Here is a 23,892-nt window from a genome sequence, read left to right on the forward strand (position 1 = left end):
TGGCTGAGAAGGCCCGTTCGAGAGTGACCATCCCTTCCACATTGAAGACAAATACAATCTGTCCCCTGTCCAGCTCCCTGATTTTGCTGCTTTCGTGACTGCCTCTTTGCCTCGGCCTGCTGGGTAAACCTGGGTAGAGTGATATTTCTCACATTTTGAAGCCATATTAATGATTGCCTTGGGCTATGTGCCCCTATTTTCACTTCTCCAAAACAATGTAGAGACTTGCTATGTCAACACCTTGGGGCATTATCAGGAAATTAAAATGGCAGCTTCCCAGCTGTCCACAGCTGGTATCAGGTGAGCACAAGTACCAGGGAAGAGTCCCCAACGTATCAGGCAGTAGTAGATTGATGAGGGAACTTTAAACCTTGAAGACTGTTATTTCTCGGTGTACATTCCTGGAGATCTGTCAAATTAACTGTGATATCATCCTACATATACAGGTATTTGCAAAGATGGGAGTCAACTCTTACCCAAAGTAACTTCCCAACAAAGAGCAGGCAGCTAAATAAAAGTTCAACAACAAAGGCACAATAATAAAACTCAGTATGAATGCATTAATGGAGAATTATTTCAACTGGCTTACTAACTCTGCTTAATAACAACAGCAGTGCTAGCAGAGGATTACTTTCGATTTGGAATAGGAAGCTAATGATTTTAAAGCCATCTGCCCGCAAACAATAGATCATTTAGACAGTGCAACGGCAACTTATGGGTATGACTCAATTAGCTTGAAACCTGCCATCTATTATATTGCTCCTACCCAAACCTCTTTCACTTTATGAAGTCAAAACAAAACAGATGTAGTTCCTTCATATGGATAGACGTTCTCTTAGTCATACTGTTCCTTTGGGCTATAACATATTTCATCTGTAAGCACACCTATTCATCCTAATTTCCCTAACTGAAGTATTGCAACATCAGATTTTCTTAAGCCCACAATGGAAATCTGTTTCCTTGTTTCTTCCTTTACGGTGAACTGTAATTGTGCAAGAACCGAAAAACAAAATAAAATACATGCATATTTCAGTCATTTGCAAAAGGGAACAAACCACATAAAAATCACTTCTCTTTTTGAACACAGTTCATTTAACTGTAGACACTAAGCAGGAACAGCACGAGGGAAGGCTTTTATTCCCCTGCTCCCCCCCCAAAAAAACCTCTCTTTTTTAATGTGATGATAAATCCAAGCAGACACAAACTTGCATTCACTCACATCTATAAAACACAGAAAAGATGTTTTTGAGGTGACAGCACTTAGAACAGCAATGACATGTTTTTACTGAAGGCCCCACCCAAGCAGTAGATGTGACACTATATTTGCAGTATATTTTCCACAACAGTCTTGCCACAGCACGATGCCAACATGGCTAAACAAAACAAAAAAGCAAAAACCCTCACTAAGCTTTGAAAGAGATAACTATGGCCACAATTCACGCCACTCTTCATCTGTTACAGCTGCAAAAAATGGACCCTAATGTTTTCTTGAGCTACTGAGATGACAATGAAAAAAGAGCACGCTGCAAGGGTGGATGATAGGCTGTATTATTTCTTTTGCAGAACTATCCCAGCATTTACTTTTAAATTTTTTTCATTTTTTTACAGCTCCTGTATTTTGGCAGCTCACTGCAGATAGAATATGCAAGAAACACAGACCTTGAGCTCAGCTTTGTGCCTACTTTCAGTTCAGCTTGGCAGCTCCTTTAGCTCGGCACCCTGGATGACCAGCCAGTTTATTCTCATCTATGAGGCTGGTTTAAGTGACTGACATATTTTCTTTGCTAACTGGTATGGGGCAAAATACTTCTTTGTTAAACAGAGGCCCATCTGGCATTTCTGTTATGGTACAAGGGTCTCTAGATCTCTTCCACTTGTCCACTTCTCCAACATTTTTGGACAACATTGTGTTCTTGAGAAACCCTAACTTACTCATGTTTGCTCAATGCTTCCTGGTATTCTGTTTAAGATTTTCACAGAAAAAGAAATTGGTACAGTAAATTAAGAGTATAAGATTATCCCAAATCTCAATATATAGTTATAACATAAAGGGACCTCTCCCCAGTCAAGATGACGTAACTATTTTACAAAGTTGTGCATGAAATAGGATAGGTACTAAATCGATGTTCAAGTGATTGTTGAAAACTTTGGTCAAACTTCACCTGGCTGGCTGTAAAATGAATCCTTATGGCAGAAAGAAAGATTGAGAGAGAGAGAGAGAGAGAGAGAGAGAGAGAGAGAGAGAGAGAGAGAGAGAGAGAGAGCTTATTAACTTATAAATGAATGTTGTTAAGTGCTATCAGGTCACTTCCAACTTATGGTAAAACCTAATAAAGTTTTTTGAAGTGTACCAGATGTTCAAGGAGTGGTTTACCAATGGCGTACTTTCCATGAGTTTCCGAGACCGAGTGCGGATTTCAACTCCAGGCTCCAAAATTCTAGTCTGACACTTTATCCATGCTGGATGTCCAAACCAACCATGGTCACATAAAATCTTTATGTATGTCTGGGCAGCAAAAGATATAAGAGTGGTAAGGCAGAAAAGAAGGTACAAAGAAAGATGGGGGAGTGGATTCTATGTCTAGTTCTTGCCCCATAAAGAATTCCAGCAGCACCAAAGAAAGTTCATTCAGGCAATGAGTAACATCTAAGATTGGTGCCACTAAAAATAATTTCCTCTAGCTGTTGCCACAGGGAACGGTGTAGGGATGGGTGGCGGTCAGGCCTTTAAGGAAGAATCCTTCCCGTGAACAACAGACAGGGTCAACTGAAAGGGACAACCCAAAGAGCTACAGTATGAGATTAAGCCCCAAGAAGCAAAAAGAAGCACTGCCCCCAAAAGACTGGAATTTGGAGTAGGAGTAGGTACTCAAACGCAGCACAACCCAATCTCTATGCCCTCATCCTCATGAAAGAAAAAAAGATAAAGCATATTTAGCATTTTGCTTGATCCCAGGGCAAGGAGGGACACAGGTAGCTGGTGCATCTACTCATTCTCACTTGTCATTCACATCTTTGACCACACAAATATGTGCTCTTTATGGGAGTAGTAGCAGCAGGACCTCTGACACCACACCACTCCCAGGCCTCACAAATCCGCTGACTGAGGCTGTAACTAAACAGTCAAATGCTGTGGGATTTGCTCTGATTATAAAAATGATGAATTTGAATCCCCCCCATCATACAATGCAAAAAGGCTGATTCCAACCTATCCAACCTTTTTTTCTGCTCCCAATGCTGCTTTTTTCTCTCTGCCACTGAGGGATTCTACTTTTTTCAAGACAGAATGATCTGAATGGACTTTTTCCCACGTGATCAGTTTATTCATTCTTGTAAAGTATCTGTGGGTGGTGTTTCGGTGACACAGGTAGTTAGGGAGTGATATTCAGGGCTACAGGAACACACACACCCAACAGTCTTTCCCCCAATTGTCTTCCATTTTTAATTTTTTGTATATATATGAGAGCAGCAATAAATCACTACTACTGATATACCAGTTTAGCACTAGATCATTTCTGAATGAGAAAACTTTAAAAATTACAAACAAAACAGAAGCAATCCAGACAAAATCAAAGACATTATTGTGGAATGTGGTATTTCTGTACACATATTAAGAAGAACTTTGGAATGATGACATCTCTTTCACAACAGTGTTGAACAGTTTCAAAACCAAGTGGCTCGACAGTGAACCATAAAAAGATCAGCAGAGGTGGGACCAGAGGAAGGAAGGAAAGAAAGGGGACTGTGGGCTGGAATATGAATTGTATTGCATCAAGTGTGAACACTGAACTCCCAAATCAATCCACAGCCCCTGTATGATTACAGACTATGAATTCAACCATAATACATACTGAAAATCAAACTGCAGCAGTGTAACCACAGCCTTACCCTGCAAACTAGACCACTGGGATGCATTGAAGGAACGTCTCACACAGGATACTATTTATCCTGGGCTGGCCATGAGTAATCCTATCCATCAGTGTAAAATCTGAAAACCAGTGCCCGTCAAGAATGAGTCAGTCTATTAACATTTAATGTCACAATCTGTATCGAATCAGCAGTATTTTAAAAAGCTAAACGAGCTGCGAAAGTCTCCAAATACTGGAATGTAGTAGCAACAATTGCCAACACATGGAGCAGGAGGAGCCCCATTCCTCACAGGAACACCCAATCTGGAATTCACTAAAAAGGGACAACTGGAAGAAAAGGGAAAGTGTTGTTCATTTTACTCCTTTTTTTACTAGCAAGCCACAAGCTTGGCACAAGCCCCTGGACAGTAGCTATGGAAGGAATTCATGAATGAAGAGGGTGGAGAAAGAAAACATGCTCTTATAATGTGCATATTTGAATATGAGCCATTTTCCTGTAAAGTCAAAAAACTGAGGTTGTATCTTCCTCATCTGTTTGTTTTTCGTCCCAGAAAAGCTTCCTGCCAAAATTAGGATCAAGCAGGTCTCTATTAATACAATTCTTTAACATCAAAATCTGTAGCAATTAAATGCGGACATACCGGTACACCCAAACTCCAACAGCCTTGCTTTCACCATGGACTAAAATTACTGAATGCTCCTCCAATCACATATGTGGGCACACATACAGATGCTGAATGCCATATATTGGGGGATGGGGGGGAGTTTCTGATTTTACAAGTTAGCCTTTCAGGTGAAAATCCATGTGTAAGGAAGAAGGTTGGGCTTTATTGCACCAGGAATCATTCAATCATGGAAAACATGACAACCTATGTTTCATCCCCGATATGTGAGATAGCTCAATGAGAAGTCAGAGCCTGGAAGTTTGATTCTCTGTTGTGCTGCCAAAGAAAAGATCCAGCCTGTGTAGCTTTGGTCAAGCTGCACTGTCCCAGGATGCCCCTTGAAGAAAGGAATGGTAAACTACTTCTAAGTACTCTGTATCTAAGAAACTGTGGAAAGGGCCACCATAAGTCAGCATTGACTTGACGGCACGTTGTTGTTGTTTGTTTGATTGTTGTTGTTGTTAATGTTTAGCACAGTAGTTCCAAACCTTGGATCCTGAGAAGTTCTTGGACTAAAATTCCCAAAAGCTTTCACCACTAGCTGTGCTAGACAGGATTTCAGGAAGTTGTAGTCCAAGAACATCTGGGGAGCTAAGTTGGGAACCACTGGTTTAGCACCTCGGCAAGAACTAGGCTTCAGATGTAATGTATGTGAAATAACAATAGTTATTTTATTATTTTATTTATGTAGTTTCTATACCATCCGTATGACTCACAATAGCAAAAAGAGGCTCCTTCTGAAAATATACAGCTATAGTACCGATCACTGAATTAAAAAAAAAAAAGAAAAGAAAACTAATTGCTACACTAAGCATACTTTGGAAGGAGAACACTAATTTTAAATTGCCCTGAAAGCCATCATAAGCACTGTGACGCCCCCTCGTCTTTGACAGCTAGCACCACCCATGGAAATGATATGCTCACTTGGTTTCACAAGGAACTCTGTGAGAGGTTTACTGTTGCCTCACCCACATCTGTCATGAGCCACACCATGTCAAGACTGCCACACTAATGCTTACATGTGGGTTGGAAATTAATAAGAAGCAAGGCCTGCAGCTATGAATTTTCCAAATTCTGGCTACATGTTTGGGCAACAGAGCTAACTAAAAAGCTAGCTAGAAAGGAACCATGTTCTGGTGTAACCTATAACCTATATACAGTACATATATCACATATTCAACTATATATATGGCTGAATATATGTTTTGCTACTCCCTTTTCCCTATTATGCATTTAGAATTATTTGGGCAGACCAAAGTGCAGAACCAAAACATTTGATACTTTACAGTAAAATCCAGTGCAAATTCAAAGTGGTCAATCTCTTAACTAAGAATCAGATGCACTCATTAACCTGGCTGGGATATTCTGGGAGCTGCAGTCTGATGAAGTAAGAAATAGGGTTCAGGACTGAGACACAGAATTACAAGCATCCTCCTGGCACTTCTCAATGTATAAGGAAGTGGGCCTGTCCACAAAATCTCCTATTAAAATGTAGCAGTTGGTTTTTCAGGGGCCACAACAGTTTTGCCTTCCTTATTTTTGAATTTTCTTTTGTTTTTGACTGTTTCTGCCTAATCCTCACTGGAAAGCATCACATTCTCTCACTGAAGATGGTGGGCTGGCAATTTGACCAAGAATAAGAATGAGTTCCAATTTAACCACTCCATTTATTTCATGAGGTGAATAATAATGGTACCCAAGTAAAGCTGACAATTTATTTTAATCTTTAAATATCCCTGAATTTATACAGAAATATAAAATGAAGCAAATGCTGGATCTAAAGCAATGGATGAAATTCTACTTAGCAGTTCTACTGATTGGGGCTGCCAGGAGTTGGAATCCAACATATCGTATTTTTCCGTGTATTTGCACCCTCAGCTTTCCTCACAAGGAAGTGCTTTTCCACTTCTCTTTCTTCACAAGAAAGCACTTTCCTTGCAAGGAAAGTGCTTTCCCTCTCTACTTTCTTTGCAAAAAGTGGAAGGGGAAAGGTGGAATCAAAGCACTTCAATGATTCCTGCTTTCCCTCTCCACTTTCCTTGCAAAAAAGCACTTTATTGCAAGGAAAGTGCTCTCCCCCTCCACTTTCTTGCGAGGAAAATGAAGGGGGAAAGCACTTTCTTGTGAGGAAAGAGGAGGGGGAAGCAGGAATCATCAAAGATGAACAGGTTCCATATGCATTGTCTCCGATTCATTTTTGGTATCACCTGGCAGGACAAAGTTCCAAATAGAGTAGTCCTAGAACGAGCTGGAATTTTTAGCATGTATACATTACTGAAACAGTGATGTCTACGTTGGCTTGGGCACATCGTGAGAATGGCTGATGGTCAGATTCTAAAAGATCTCCTGTATGGAGAATTAGTGTAGGGAAATCGCCTCAGAGGGAGACCACAGCTCCGATACAAGGGTATCTGCAAGCGGGATCTGAAGGCCTTAGGAATGGACCTCAACAGGTGGGAAACTTTGACATCTGATCGTTCAGCCTGGAGGCAGCCTCTCCCATTTTGAAGAGACCCTTGTCCAGCAGGCCAAGGCAAAGCAGTCCTGAAAACAGCAAAATCAGGGAGCTGGACAGGGGACAGATTGTATTTGTCTTCAGTGTGGAAAGGATTGTCACTCTCAAATTGGCCTTTTCAAGCACACTAGATGCTGTTCCAAGACCTCTATTCAGAGCACGTTACCATAGTCTCTCGAGACTGAAGGATGCCTACACAATGTAATTGATATCTGTTTATTTGTAGTACATCTCTTAGAGATGCTAATGATGCTCATTTCATATGCAGATACAGATAAGGACTCAAGAAAGTACTGTGTACAAAGGTGGAATAAGTTTTCACCACACTTAAATTATGAAGGAAACATATTTCAACACACATAAATCATGAACTCTTTTTAAAAGCTAGAAATGTTGTCAACTGCCGAAAAATGACATTCTAGTTGAAATATTCTACTGTTTGCACTAATATAGCCTACACCAACAACTCATGGCAGAAACCTACCTGAAATAAAGTAAAATTTGTGTTAAAAAACGTCACCATGCATCTTGAACCTTAAATGATGGTGTAGCTCAGTAATGGCGAACCTATAGCACATGTGCCACAGCTGGCATGCAAAGCGCTCTCTGTGGGCACTCAAGCCATAAGTCTCCATTGAAAAATGCTTACCCATCCTACGATCCTGGATTTTGGGAAGAGGTCTTAGGGAGAGGCAAGAAGGCAATGGCCACCACACCACACACCCACATACACACACCTGGACACCAGGTATGGAAACACCTGGCTCCTATCACCTGCACCTTTAAGGACTGCTGCCAGAGGAGAGCAGGGAGTGTCCTGGGCAGGTGGCTGGAGGTTTGCGGCCAGATGAGTGGGACTCTTGGGAACGGTTGTGGTTGGTTTTGTGTTGCAGTTTGGGCACTCAGGCTCAAAAAGGTTTGGCATCACTGGTCTAGCTCCTCCTCGATCTCTGTTCAGTTTTAAACATATGGTAACGTGCTTGTGTGCTACAGAAGGCTCCCAAGCTTACCACAAACCATGAAGAGAAACTGTCAGTCATGCTGTGTATCCACTTTCTGTGCAGTAACGACAATATTGATCTTTTCAACACTCTCCTGTCTGAACACTTAAATTAAAACTGTAAAACTGTACTGGAAGCCAGTGTGGTACAGCCGGTAGAGTGACAGACTAAAACTCAGGCGACCTGGGTTCAAATAACTTCTCAGCCATGAAAACTCATAGGAGAAAGAAGTGGCAACAGCAAAAACACACTTTAAATGTTTAGTTTAACACTGAAAACCCCCATTAGAGCTGCCACAACACACACAAAACTGCATTTTGAAGGTTGGTGGGAGAGATTTATCAAAACCTTTGCTCAGAAGGCAAGTACAAGGTATTCTAGGAAATGTCTACACTAAAAAGCTAAATTTACATTCCCTGAAGCTGAAGGTGCAATGTGGTATAGGTCCCTTGGCCACTGGCAATATGCTTATTACTATTATTTATAGGAACATATCCATGTGTAAGGATGTACAGAGTGACACAATCAAGAGACATACAGGAAAATAAAAATTGCCTTATACTGGGACAGATCACTGGTTTATCTAGCTCAGTATCAGCAGCTCTCCAGGACTTTAGGCCTGATTTCCTCTCAGCTTTACGAGAACATCTCTGATATTCTCTTATGGTCTCCCACCCAAATACTTTCAAGGTCCACCAGGATGGTTTTGATTTAAATCAATTTAAATCACAATTTAAATCACTACTCAGTAAGACTAGATTTCAATCTATGTAAAGGGTCCGACTCCGCTTAGCTTCTAAAATCAGGTGAAATGAGTGTGTTCAGGAGGGTATGGTGGTATAGCACTGGACCTTTTGCCAAAGACCTTCCTCAATAAGAAAGGCAGGACTTTGTCCCTATACTTTACAGTCTAAATGTCATGTGTGGGGCGGGGCATAAGGGCAGAAAAGGAAAGGGTAATAATGCATAAATGCAAATCCACCCCAACTGCTCTCTGTCCACACCCAGTACATGTGCATCAGTTACAACAAAGCAATAACACAGTACAGTACATGTCTGAAGAAGGCCACTGTTTTATTCTTATGATCTCTGATGGTCAACTGTGTGTCAAAAAAGACAGTTCTAACTATCACCAGGCTGGAAACAAAGTGCTGGAACTCTGGACCCAATTAACTTCTCTCCCATTATCACCATACATTGTGTAAACCAGAGACCAGGTAAGGTAAAAAAAGGTAAAGGTTCCCCTTGACAATTTTTGTCCAGTCGTGTTCGACTCTAGGGGGTGGTGCTCATCCCCGTTTCCAAGCCATAGAGCCAGCGTTTTGTCCAAAGACAATCTTCCGTGGTCACATGGCCAGTGCGACTTAGACATGGAACGCTGTTATCTTCCCACCGAGGTGGTCCCTATTTATCTACTCGCATTTACATGCTTTCGAACTGCTAGGTTGGTGGGAGCTGGGACAAGCAACGGGAGCTCACTCCGTCACGTGGATTCGATCTTACGACTGCTAGTCTTCTGACCCTGCAGCACAGGCTTCTGCGGTTTAACCCGCAGCGCCACCACGTCCCTAGAGACCAGGACAAGCATGAAGTAAATCAGAAATCAAGCACATGGACTTCAAGAATGAATATTTTTAAACAGAATTTCTTCACAAATGTCTAAGTCACAGAGAATTCATTTGAACAAATGCTAGGCTACAAACGGCAGGCTTCTTTCAAATCCCAAGTCCTGGGTTTTGTGCTTACAATGAAAATACGCAGAAATTTTCATTCGAACCATTACAACAATAGTGGCTGAAGTTAATTGTCAGCAGGACTTGGATTTCACAGCATCTCCTGCATTTTAATACATAAAAATATCCTTCTCACGTGTTTTAGCATTTGTTGTCCTTCCACCAGTCTTTCTAGCACTGTGACCAGACTTTGGAAATGTTACTTTTTGGGAACGCAGCTCCTAGAATTCCCCCTGGCTAGGGAATTATGTGAACTGTAAATCAAAACAGAAAACTTCCAAGCTTTGGTCATTATGGCTGTGAAATTTTGGGAGTTGTGACAAAAAAAATTTGTATTTCCAAGCTCTTAATGATTGCCTTGGTTATGGCAAATATATACTTTTTACTAAATTCACAATACAAGAGATCGATATAAAATAAATCCTCAGAAATATTTCATGCTACTGAAAATGAAATATTGCTTATTTTCTCCAACCACCGTTCCCGTACAGTTGTATATTGCTGGCTGGAAGACTATGCCATGTGTTCCCAATCAGACTACTAAGCTTCCTTTAAGTTACATCTGTATACAAATCCATTATTTATCTCTTCTCCAGTACTGCATACCATAACTCAACACAGAGAATGCTCTTGGAACTTGTCTTCCAACTCTGGTGATTTTGATTTCTGAGACATCTCAAAGTGAAGATTTTTGATGAAGTTTCTAATTTTAATCCTTCAAAAGAAAAAAAAAAGGCAAGCACCCCTCAGTGCTGTAACAATATGCCTCTCTCTCTCTCTCTCTCTTTTAAAAGAAGTGTCATCAGACTTTGGCATGACTGCAAAAAGAGTTTTAAGGAAGAGCCAATTAAGTGAATGAGTGGTGACTAATATACAGTCCTTTTGGGGATGAACCATCTCAGCTATGAATGGGGTGGTCGTGATTTACATTCCACAAAATCTTCTTTTCTCTGCACAAAGGCAGGCTATCTGGTAGAAGGTTTTAAGTCTAGCTTTCTCTTTGATGGGCTTAATTTCACATCCACTAGAAAATTCTGCTACAAGAGGGATGCATTGAAACATATTATCCCCATGCACAAATGTCTCAGATATTTCACTGACATGCTCAACATCTGAAGCAATCTTGATATGGCTAGCAGTTATGCTAGAGAAATATGGCATGACGTCTCCCCCTCCGAACGTGGTACTTTGAGAAGTACAATCACCAGTCAAAAAATTAAAATCAAAAATAAAAGAAGTGGCCTAGGTTCAAATTTTCAAATGAAACTCTAGGGACCCAGGGCTTGACACCAATGCTCAGCCTAATGTACCTCATAGAGCACGTGAAGATAAGGTTGGGGAGGGGAATCGTGTATTCAACCTCATAGAGAAAAAGGTAAGATATAAACTAAAACATAAATAAGTCCTTCCAGTTACACAGGGAGCTTCACAACCAATGATAAACAAATCCAGAAGCACGCAGCATTAGTTTAGAAGAGGATCAAAGGCGCCTATATGCAGAACAACATCAAAACTGCAATGCTACACACACTCTTCTATGAAGCAAGCTCTGATAGGCCTGACTTTTGAGTAAACCCTAGGACCGCATGTCAATGTCACAGGTAGAATTAGGAGTCTCCCCTCATGAGAGCTTCTGGCTGATATAGCCTGCAACAGACCAAACACAACAGGAGTTGCTCTTGTGCATCTATCTGAGTCAGAGAAATCAACAAATGGAGCCTTACATTGCTCAGAGAACACTAAGAGCAGCCAGAGAGGCCAGCTGAAGATTTGGCAACACACAGAGACAAGGTGTCAAATCCCTGAACCCTAATATGTTATAGCCAAAGGGCAATACAGAGAACTTTCAGATGTCACTATCTTAAGAGCTTGGTGAAGAGGAAAGGGAGATACTCAAAGGTTTATTTATTGAAAACCTTCATATCTTGCCTTTCACCTAAAGAGCTCGAGGGAGCTAACAAGAAAACAAAACAAAGCAAAAAAAAAAATCTAGTATCATTTGTCATGAATTTGCATTTTCTGTTTTTCACAGGAATTTAACTACAGTTTTTCCTGACATTGCCTAGGTGGGCCTGAATTCACAAGTACTATACTCATGAGAACTGGTTTTCCATGCAGGGGAAGTGGGAGTGTGGGAGAGAAGCAAAATGCTTAGCTCGACAACAGAGACAGGAAAGATTTTTCTTTTAGTAGCTCTCACGATCCCAACATGACCCCAAGAGGACTGAGGCAAGCTTTGAAGCATCGCATTATCCCCAGCAGTCAATTCAAGGAAAACAAACAATGCAAAGAACTGGCCAGTAAGGCTTGCTGACTGACAGGTTTGCATGCCAGGCCTTTTAACTCTATGCTTAGAGGCAGCAGCAAGTAATCCACAAGTAGCTTCCCTATCTCCCTTCTTTAAAAGATTAGCCAGCGGTTCAGACCCTTGAGCCAAAAACACTTTCCCACTCTATTCCTGAAATACACACCCTCAGTCAACATATATTCAATCTATTTCCTGAGATTGACAGGAATATTTGGCATCACCCTATTCTATCACATCATCATTTTTAAATCAAGTGTATAATCCTCATGATTCCAGAAACATGGTAGGGAGGATTATTTAAAAAGAGTAATTAAGATAGATCATGTGTTTGCCTTAGGAGAAAAGTGGTCAGCCGCATGATTGTCCTCCCCAAGGTTGTTAAGCCACATTGTTTTTGTAGTGAGGGCATACTCTCCTAGCAAGATGCGGCTGCTTCTGAGAGGCGTGGCAACTCATTCTTCCTCTTTCTCATAGTGATAGAGAGGGCTTCAAAGCCTTTTCTTTGGGCTAGTCCTAATGGCATTATGTAACCATTGTTCTATCTGAACTCTATCAATAATCTGCATACTGTCAACTATCTGTGAGCTTGTAAGTTTAATAAAAGAGAGTCCTTCTGGGGGCGTTGCCCCAGAGCTGGATCCAGAGGTGTGTATGGAGGACTCTGCTGGCAAACATCCCTGCGTGTGTGGCTGACTTCTTTAACTTCTCTCTTTAAGACGATTTGCTATCCTAATCATCTTGTGATCACATAAACTATCAGCCTTCTCATTTCGTGACCCTACACTCACTCTCTTCCTCTACCAATTCTTCCTCTCTCTCCTGGTCTCCTCTCTCTTTCCTCCTTATCCCAGCCACTTTCCTTTCTCGCCCACGGTGCCCGTTTACTTTTTTCCTCTCTCCTTCCAGCACCCCTTGTGTTCCCCACAGTGCCACAAGATCACTCTTATGGGAGGTTGGAGCTCAGGTGAAGACCTGCACGGAACTGAGCCGGGGGCTCAATCCTCACTGTTTAAAGTGGGGAAAACATGAATGGGCCAGGCAGGACTATGCAAATGACAGCTATTTTCTGAACTACTAATTTATAGTCAACACACGTTAGTGGTGACTGTACACCACATTTTTCTCTTCAGAGTTCTGACAGTAGTGAAGAGGACATTTCAGGATTCTGGTGGAAGCTGCCAATGAATGACTGTATCTCATGCCCTGGCTCATTAACCTTTACTACTGCTTTTCAGAACTGCTTCAACAGCACACCACCCATACAGAATCATTATAATCAGACTGTAGGAATTTACTTCCTCAGACTTTTATGCCAAGGATAACCTTTTAAAGGTACTTTTAAAGTAAGCATTTCTTCTTGCACTTCTTCTGCCTGAAACTGAGCCTTTCACCATGCCCAAATCATGACTACAGACCTACATGACTTTAATGGCGACAATGAAGAAACTGAAATAATGAAAGATTTTGTATACCTCAGTTCACTCATCAATCCAAATGGACACCGTAGCCAAGAAACCAGAGGATTGACACTAGGAAGGGCACCAATGAAGCAGTTAGAAAAGATCAAGCGTAAGGATGTGTCACTGGACACTGAGACAAAGATCATCCATGCTATTCTATTCTCAAACACTATTTATGAGTGTGAAACCTGTACGGTAAAGAAAGCTGACAGGAAAAAAAAATGATTTGTTTGAAAGAGAGCTTTGCAGATACCCTGGACTCCCTGGAAGGCAAACAAGTAGGTCCCAGAGCAAATCAAGCCTGTGAACCATCTCTGGAGAGAAAAATAATGAAATTGAAGCTGCCATATATTGGGCACATCATGGGAAGACAAGATTTACTGGAAAAGACAATAATACTTGGAAAGGTTGAAGACAACAGGAAAAGAGGAAGATCAAGTATGAGACGGATTGACTCCCTTAAAGGAACCCATTTGCTTGAGCTTACAAGAGTTGAGCAGGGCTGTTGAGGACGGAACATTTTGGAGATCACTCATTCATAAGGTTGCCATATGTTGAGGGCAACTTTAAACCATAAGTGATGTTTATTAAACAGAAAACTCCATGAGACAGAGCAGCACATTTAGTTTTTCACATGCTCTGAGCAGATGAGCAAAGGTGTTCAGGAAGGATCTGCCTCCATGTCCAACCCCCCCCCCCAGGCTATAGGGTGGGCACTGACTGAATCCTTCCCCCAGGGAACTAATCAGAAGTCAGTGCTTCAGTAGGGAGAAAAGGCTACAGTGGACCCTCGACTTACAGACGGCTCGACTTACAGACTTTTCGAGTTACAGACTTCTTTGGCTGCAAAATTTAGGTTCGACTTGCAGCCAGAGAATCGACTTACAGACCAGAAAAAAACCAAAATGGAACAAAAATGGAACAAAAATGGCTAGTTACAGGATTAATCGGTTTTCTATGCATTGTAGGTCAATGGAGACTCGACCTACAGACTTTTCGACCTGCAGACACCATTCCAATATGGATTAATTCCGTAAGTAGAGGGTCCACTGTAGAAGAAACCAGAAAGGAAGAAGGGGGGGGGGAGTGGGAGAGAGCTTGCTGTGGGAAGTTCCCACCAGGAAGGGAATATAAGAAAACAGGAGAAAGAGTTGGGGCAGTTGACAGACGGGAAGTGGAGACGATGGAGGGCTGGGTGGATGCCCCTAAGTGAGGAAATGATAAGCAAGGTTCTGGATGCATGTTGGCTTCATGGCCTTCAGAGGAAACCCTCCTCTGACAGATTATTAGGTTCCGCCTCTGGCTTTATTATATTCCAGACTATCTAAAGGAACTCCAGCTGGAAGAGCCCAATGATGCCCCAAAAACTGAACTTCAGCTGGGGAAGCCCACCGCCAGGCATTAAAGCAGAGACTGGTCAGTTGAGAAGACTCAACCGCAAATCAATACTGCTGTCTGCACAAAGAGAGACAGGTCCAGTGGCTGCATTGGTTGGCTCAAGGCACAAGAGAAGGGTAGCTGAGACAGTGCAAACCTTAACCGTGTTGTACATCGGACAATAGTTGACTCCCCATTACTGCATGTTGGAGAACTTATCAATGTAGTAGTGTTATAAACCATTCCTAATAAAAGTTGTCTTTGGATACTGACGCTACATTTCCTGATTAACAATGGAAGACACTCATTTGATCCCTATTCCCTTGGAGGAGGCTTAACCTTTCAGAAAGCCCATCCAGTTTACATATAAAGTAAGGAGAAGCATGCAAATTTAGCATCAAAAGGAAGTGATGGAGCTTCATATAATCTTGTTTTGCCTCCTCTCAAGCTTTATTGGAGCTTCACAGACCTCTTATCCATCTCTGATACAAAGGATGAAACAGGCTAAAAAGATACTGATGGAATGACAGACCACAAGGAGGGATGACAACCCACCTCTCCTCATTTCCATAAACCATTTGACAATTCAGTTAGACTGAGTATATCTACCTCTTCCCCCTACAGGTGAACAAAACAAGAGTGGCTGCTGCTATACCACTTAGTCTGGCACAAGCAACCTTCCTTTTTTGTTCTAACATGCCAACAGGTTGCCTCTGAGTTATGGTGACCCTATGAGCACATGATTTCCAAAATGTTATATTTTTAATTTCTTTTTCCATGGTGAATTGTATATTTGTGTGGGTGGGAAGGGTGCCGAAGCCAGGGCCTGTTTTTCGAAATGCTCCATGTAGGATATGTGGATGACACCTTCGCAATTTGGAACCACGGTGAAGAAAAACTGGAAGAATTTCTAAACCATCTCAGCAGCATCCACCCAAATATACAATTCACCATGGAAAAAGAAATAGAGGGCCAACTCTCGTTCTTAGATGTCATGGTCATACGCAAAACTGACCTCCTATTGGGACACAAGGTCTACAGAAAACTCACCCACACAGATCGGTACCTACATAAAAACTCCAACCACCACCCATAGCAAAAAAGAGGCGTAATCAAAACACTGGTAGACAGAGCAAATCAGAACTGTGAAACTCAATATCTCAGCACCAAACTCAACCATCTGAATTGGGTCCTACAGGCAAATGGCTACTCCAAAAATGAAATCACAAGAGCCATCAAACCAAGAAAACAACACCAAACTGAAGAAGAAAAACAGCCACCAACAAATAAAGTATTTCTGCCATACATCAAAGGGGTCACGGACCGCATGGGGAAACTTTTGAAAAAACACAATCTACAAACAATATTCAAGTCCACCACAAAAATACAACAAATGTTACGGTCAGCAAAGGACAGAAGGGACCCCCTCACCACTGCAGGAGTATACTGGATACCTTGCAGTTGTGGACAGGTATATATTGGAACCACAAAACGAAGCATCCACACCAGAATCAAAGAACATGAGAGACACCACAGACTAAAACAACCGGAAAAATCCACAGTAGCTGAACATGCCCTAAAACAAGCCGGATGTGAAATTCTATTTCAAAATACTGAAATACTGGACAACACCAGCAATCATTACATTAGGCCACACAGGGAAGTCATTAAAACCCACAAACACCAGCAGAGCTTCAATAAAAAAGAAGAAAGTTTAAAACTCAACAAAGCTTGGCTCCCAGCACTGAAAAATACAGCCTGCAAAAGGTGAACGAACTCTACCCAGCCACAAGGACCGGTGATCACTACACATAAAAGACCAGCTAACGGCACCCATCAATCACAGTGACAGATCATCTCTTCCCCTTATCACAACAATACACCCACAACAAAAACACACTGATCACCATAATCACCCATCTCCTGAAAAGGACAAAGCTGATCCAACAGCTATAAATACTCAACTCCCAAACAAGCTGCACCAGAGCACAGAGTGCTACTCCTGTCCTCTGAAGATGCCAGCCACAGAGATTGGCAAAACATTAGGAAGAACAACCTTCAGAACATGGCCAAAGAGCCTGAAAAACCCACAACAACCATTAGATCCTGGCTGTGAAAGCTTTCGCAAATACAATAAATAAAATCTTGCCTTGCCAGTCCATTTTCAATAACAATGGGATCATATCCAGCCAAATTTCTTTGACTTTGTTTTGCTTCTTCCTCAGTTTCCCAATTTGTATAAGATCATTCCCTAAAGAAGGACTAAAAATTTTGTCTTGCTTGTAACTTTTTTGGGATCCAGCAAAGAATTTTTCAATCCCAATTTTAGATTGGGTGGTCTATCAGCAGCACTATTGGCTTTCCAGCAATTCCAGTGAATGAATGGAAAGACAGTGCAATCTGCAATCTGTGATACAACCAGAAATAGAGATGAAACTGTCTAATGCTTGGTAGGTTGCAATCAGCACTTCAAAATTCCAACAACAACAAAACAACACTCTGCATCACTATCCCACTGACTACCAAGTATGTATTAAAGGAAGTGTACTGTATGTGGCAGTGTCAAAAGTGGGAAATCAGGCATTCCATGGTCTAGCTATGCATTCTGAATTTTCTTTCCACAAACCTAGACCACCTTTGTCTTGTTGCAAGACAGGCATTACAGGAAATTATTCTGAGCACATGAAATCTGGAGAAGATGCAAAACAACTCAAGGTCCTAGGAACACTGCAGTGCATAAACGATACAATGCATACACAAAACAGAAGTGTGGGCTTTGTGTAAAAAGGATGCCGTCTATACTCTGAATGTGGAAGAACACCTCACAGGTTAGAATGTTAAGCACAACCATTTGTGCATAGTCCGAACACTACTTCACAGGCCACAACTCTTATGCTGTTACACTAAGGAGCCCTGGTTGGGCCTTGCTCCCTGACACATACACATACTCACACACATACACACTTAGGTGTTAAGGGAATGCAGAATCTGAACTGGGATTGGGGCATTACGCTGCCATTTTGGCAGTGGCTGCTCTTTCCCACTCTGGTCATAACCTGCCTATGATTAATATTTTGCTTGCTGTGGAGAACATACACAGGATGTTCACATAATGCGTGCAGGTGGTGAGTGTGTACTGATTTCTAGGAATCCCATGCTTGGTAGAAGAGACTGGCCCTATATTAAGAGAGAAAGAAAATGTCCTACTCTCTCAGAGTTTTTGACAAACCTCACTGGTTATATCCTGCCTTTCTTCCATGTGGGACCCAAGGTAGCTTATAATATATGCTTTAAAAACAACAACAATTCCTTTCTTTATATCAGTGCTGCATAATTTAAAATTAAAGATATATCTGAAATATAGATAAAATTAAGAATAAATTAAAATGTTATTAGACTATTTTTGACCAGAAGCAGGCTGCTTCAATAGCATTGTCTCGGCCATTTGCTAGATCTTCGTTTGTACATGTTGTGGGGCATAAACTGCATGCGCATAAGTGCTGCGCTTATTGGATTTCTCTAGTCACAGAAAACTTGTCCTATATCCAAATAGTCCCATTTTACCTGATTATTCCTTGATCTTCCTACTTTGCTTCAAAGTCCATTGTGACTTCCATAAAATACTATATAATACAATATTAAAGTACTACTAAATAAGTTATTAGATTAAAATGAACCTACAGCTAAAAAAGTCTGGGAAGAATTTTACTGCTTATCTATGACAGTGTTATGTGCAATGGCAGAAACTGCCATGACAGACTGTCACCAGTTAATGAGTCATGGCTTGCCACTTGAGCTACTTACAGGACAATGGATAAAAGTGGCAATATATTAATTAGCAGCTATTTTCTGCAGCCATTTATGCCATTGCACTTAGGCCAGCATAACTAAGCAACCAGATTCTGCACATTATGATTTGATTTACTTGTACACCACAACAATATATCTAGGGTTATATCAGGTGAGAGAGAATGACACAAAGTTTTAAGGACTAATAATTTCTGTGGGGTGATTTACCAAGTGATGCATTTGCACTGGAGAGCAAACAGACACAGATATAATTTTCCCAAATGATCATGCAGGCTTTTCCCATCATGCGCAACATGTAGAGGAAATGCATCCTGCATGCTTCATGCACTGCACAATCCATGGCCACCCAGATGTTGGATGGATTCCAACTACTATTGGCCCCACCCAATGTGACCAATGGCCAGTGATGATGGAAGTTGTAGTCCTACAACATCTGGAGCACCATGAGTTTCCCATCCCTCCCTTGTAAATTTAGGCATACACCTGAGACGTTTGAAGGCGTTTGGGACAAAAAAGCATGGTGGGGGAGGAAGGGAGTATCATGGAGGCAAACTCATCACGAGTCGGCTGCAGCCCTCAGTCCAGTGCACCCTTCTCTGCGAACTGTAAGGCGTAGAATAGATGCATGTGAGAGACAGAGGGCAGGCTTTGCGCTGATCCCTTGGGGAACCAACACGCAGCAACAGCGTCTGTAAACTGAGGCCACAAAAACCCAGAACAGCCAGCCAGCCTAGAAGGAGGCCATGCTTGGCGCTTCCCCCCCCCCCCCCTTTTCTTCCCACGACCGGACCTCCTGTAACTCCCGCTCGTGCGCTTCGAACTTTTCTCCACGTGACCAACGCGAGGTTTGGGCTACGAGGACAAGCGTGGCCACCTTATCCCCCGCCCCCACCCGTTGTGGAGAGAGGAGGAGGAGGAGGAGCAGAGCGGGGAGGGCCACCCGAAGTCTGCAACGCCCTCCAGCGCGGCGATGCCGCCCACGCGCGCCCTGCAGCCAGCCAGCCAGCCAGCCGCCCTCCTTCCTTCCCTCCGTCCCCCCCCCAAGTCCCCCATTCTTAAAGTCCCGCCAGGCGGGCAGGCAGCCGCCACAGCAACCTTGGCGCACCTTCCGCCGGCTCTGGCAGGCGGCGGTGGAGGGTGCGGTGGGACCATCATTCACACCATCATCATTCCCACCTTCCTTCCTTCCGCTCGCGAGGGGAGGGAGAGGAGGAGGAGGCGGCCAGCTCCTTCCCACCCACCCCCACCCCCGGGAAGTTCCTCGGGACGTTTCCTGGGCAGAGCGGGAGTTTTTTTGGGGGGTGGGGTGGGAACAGCCGAGGGAGTTCGCGAGGATGGGAAGCGCCTTTCTCTCCTTCGGAGGGAAGAAGAACCGGGCGGAGCGCAGCCGCCGAGTGGCCTGCAATGAATGGGAAGAAGCGGGGCGCAGCTGTCAGCAGCTGGCTCGGGGGACCGACGTACCTGTGCGTCGCTCCAGCGGCGACTCCCAACATCGCGAAGGGCGGGCGGCGGCAGGGCGGTCTCCCACCCCCCTCCGGACCCGCAACGCACCCCCGAAGTCCGGGAAGCGGCCGCGCCAGGCGCGCCCCTTGCCTTGCTGCCGCCTTCTGGCTCGCGCGCTCTTGGCTTCCCCCGGGCCAGAGTTCCGCGCAGCGGCAGCTGCAGGCAGGGCCGCCCCCACAGGAAAGGAAAGCGGGGAAGGGAAGGAGGCGAGCGGGGCGGGCAGGCGGGCGGCGGTAGTAGTAGCGGCGCGTCCCCGCCCCAACCGCTCTTGCTCCGGCCCCCTCCGCCGTCTCCGCCCGCGGGCAAAGGGAAAAGGAAGCAAAAAAAAAAAAGGGGGGGGGTTGTTCCTCCCCGCGTGTCTCGCTGTGGCGGACGCGGCGCCTCGCAAAGGGTTGCCGGCCCACAAATTGTGTTTGTGCTCGAAGTACTTTTGTTTTTGTTGTTACAGACTTATTTTGAGGGGTTGGAGGCGCGGCAAAGCCAACAAAGAGCCGAGGGCTACCTTAGACGAACATACGGTTTGTTAGGCGCTTCGGGGGCTTGTAGTCCAGCTTTCCAGCTGCATGGAGGGAGGCAGGGCAGGCTGGTTTGAGAGACCTCGGAGTACCCGTGGTCGTGTGGGGTTCAGTCCTCCCCCGCCTGTGGATACGTGCTTCTGAGGAAGTGGGAGACAGGCCAGGAAAGATGAGGCCAAATCTCGTCTCTTCAGACTTCCAAGCGCTACCACACTTCTTGTGGGGTTGGGTGTCAGGAGCTACAGGCGAACGTGGCTTCTCTTGCTAAATGTCCCAAACACAGTGAAGCCACCCAGTGGCTCCGGATTTCATGCCCTCCATGTGGGGGACCACGGACCTGGCCCGGGGGTGTCTGCTGCCCAACCCAAGCTGCAGGGCATACTTTCTTGATTTGGTTTGGTTTTTATCCTGCCCATCTAGCAAGTCTTTACTCTGGGCGGGGTACAGTAGAAATTATATAGATCTAAGTTATATAAAAGTTTAACAAGTAAAAGTAACAGGACTGGCAGCAAAATGAATGTTGGTTGGTGTAATATCTCAATTAAGTGGTTTAGACCTGTTTTTTTTTTTGTTTGTTTTTTGTACAGGAGTAGATGGTGGTGTGAAATACTCTGCATTTCCCTTGTCGTGAACAGATTATTATCTGGTGGGGTTTAAGACTCAGTAGCTCTGACCCCTCTACAGGGGTGGGGTGGGGACCAATGAAGATGAACTGCCTTGAGAAACTGACCACTCATCTGCAGTTTCCTCTCACTTGGTGGATGACCTGTGCCAGAAACTGGACAAGGGGAGCATGTTTCTGTTGGTTCTGCTGGACCTGTCAGCGGCTTTCACCATAGTACCCTTCTGGGCTGTTTCTCTGGGATGAGACTGGTACTGTTTTATGGCATTTCTGGTCTTTCCCGGGGTAATTCATAATGTGGTGCTGGGAAATTCGTGTTCGGCACCCTAGCCATTGGCCTACATAGTCCCTCAGGGTTTTGTTTTGTCTCCTATGCTATTTAATATCTGCATTAAACTGCTGGGAGAGGTTGTCCAGAGTTTTGGAAGTTACTGTCACTAGTACGCGTATGTAGATGACACCCAACTTTCTCTCTCCCATCTAAATCCAAGGAAGTTGTTTCAGCTCTAGATCAGTGTCTGGTGTCAGTAGCCACCCTTTCACAACTTCTTAACGATGCCAGGCTGACAAAAGGAACTGAAGATTGTGGGACAACTCAGTTCTCGCATGTAGAAGGGTCGTAGAGTTGAACTGAGCAAATCAACCTAGGGTTAAAGAAGGCCTTTCACATACAAGCACCGTAGGAGCCCTGTATTGATGAATAGTCTGGCTCCTATGTAGTCAGTTTTTATGGTGTAGTGGATAAGAGTGATGGACTAGTTAGTACTCAGGAGGCCTAGGTTTGAATCTCCTTCAGCCATAAAAACTCACTAGGGGTGCAGAACTGGTAAAGCCACTCCTGAAATATCTCACTTACCTTGAAAGCCCTATTAGGGGTGCTCTTAGTCAATTCTGACTTGACTACATGTAACAATATGCCCTCAGTGACTCTCATCCTCGACAGCTGTCATCCTAGAGCTGAATGGTACACTCTTACAGCACCATGCTGTTCGCTTCATCCCACGACGCTAAATGAGTTCTAGCATGTTAGGTGATAATGCCAGGGCCAAGATATTATTCCTTCTCTTCCTTCATATGAAACAGCCTTTTGTCTTCTGGGCAAGGACTAGAATAATAATGGTACAGTACTTACAACTTTTTGTCCTCTTCACCCAGTCTGCTATAATGCTTTAATCTGTGCACTCAGTACTCCAGTCTGTGCAAATCAATATTTGTAGCTGGGAGGTTTAAAGTAAAAGTTACAAAACAACATTTCCTTTGGTGACTTTTGTACTGATAAAATATAAAATATTCTAATGCTGTTTTAAGGGTTCTAAATTTTGATTGTGGTCATAACAAAGAGGCCAACCCCCTGCTCAGTGTAGGAGTTGAAGCTTTTGTACAGTTGGGCTCCCTTATCTGTGGGATCCATATCTGCTGATTCACTTATCCACAGTCCGAAAATATTGAAAACATTAAAATGAAAAATCTCCCAAATATATATTTCTTAGGATGAAGTTACTAGAACTAGCCACTAGAGGGAGCCAGAGACCATGCTAGGTATAGCGTTCACAATTATTTAATTTTTATAGTACTGTATTTTAATTTCATACATACAAATACACAGAACTGAAAACTAAAACCAAATAGAAATAACACTAAATAACAACAAAACATCAAAACTAAACATACATACTACACACATAGATCAGAAATTTAGCCATTGTCTGGACATCTAAATATCAAAGGATTCTAGTGAGCACTGATTTGCCATAAACTGTTTCTTCCCCTAAGTTCCTGTCTTTTCCTGGGCCCAATTATATATCAGCCTCCAGCTTTCCTTTACAAAGTGTCTTAGTTGATCCCATAGTGCCTCTGAAAGCATGTCTAGTTCTGCCATATCCAGTAAGTTCTTTAATAAGTCTTCCATCATTGGTGTTTCTCCATTCTTCCATTTTTGGGCCCAGAGTAACCTAGCTGCAGTAAATATATACAATAGACTATATTTTCTTATCAGTAATTTCTGGCATTATGTTCAATAATAACATTTCAGGTTTAAAACTTAGTTTTTTTCTGAATGATTTCTTGTGACATTTCCCAAAACTAACTTTTTTTTCTTTTTCGCATGACCACCATACATGATGATAAGTCCCTGGATTTTTTTTTTTTTTTTTACATTTCCAACAAACATTACTGATCCCTTCTAACATTTTTGGCCATTTTACTGGAGTAAAATGCTATGAAACATTTTAAGGATGTTTTCTCTAAGATTAACTGGTTTAATCATTTTATAATTATCTTTCCACATTTTTGTCCAGTCATCAATATCAATATTATAGCCAAAGTTTTGTGCCCATTTTACCATCGTCCCCTTCACCCTCTAGTCCTCTAGATTATACTCTAATAGATATGTGTATACTTTTGATTATTTTCTCTTTCGTATAAATCCATAATTCATCAACCTGACCTTTCCCCTCAAAAAAGCACAATTTTTGTCCTTTTTATACCTTTGATTCTAGTTTCAACATTGACCAC

At 42.9% G+C, this 23,892-nt stretch overlaps 1 protein-coding gene across 1 annotated transcript in view; it reads right to left on the minus strand.

Moving 5' to 3' along the window:
* Positions 1–20,567, minus strand: part of LIMS1 (LIM zinc finger domain containing 1) — a 100,990-nt gene extending 80,423 nt beyond the window's left edge. The window contains exon 1 of the mRNA XM_072994551.2: positions 20,200–20,567. Coding sequence (XP_072850652.1) covers positions 20,200–20,231 — 32 coding nt within the window. The 5' untranslated portion in view covers positions 20,232–20,567. The remainder of the gene's footprint in view (positions 1–20,199) is intronic.
* Between the last annotated feature and the right edge of the window lie 3,325 nt (positions 20,568–23,892).

This window comes from Pogona vitticeps, chromosome 3, assembly GCF_051106095.1.
Source record: "Pogona vitticeps strain Pit_001003342236 chromosome 3, PviZW2.1, whole genome shotgun sequence".
Classification (NCBI taxonomy): domain Eukaryota; kingdom Metazoa; phylum Chordata; class Lepidosauria; order Squamata; family Agamidae; genus Pogona; species Pogona vitticeps.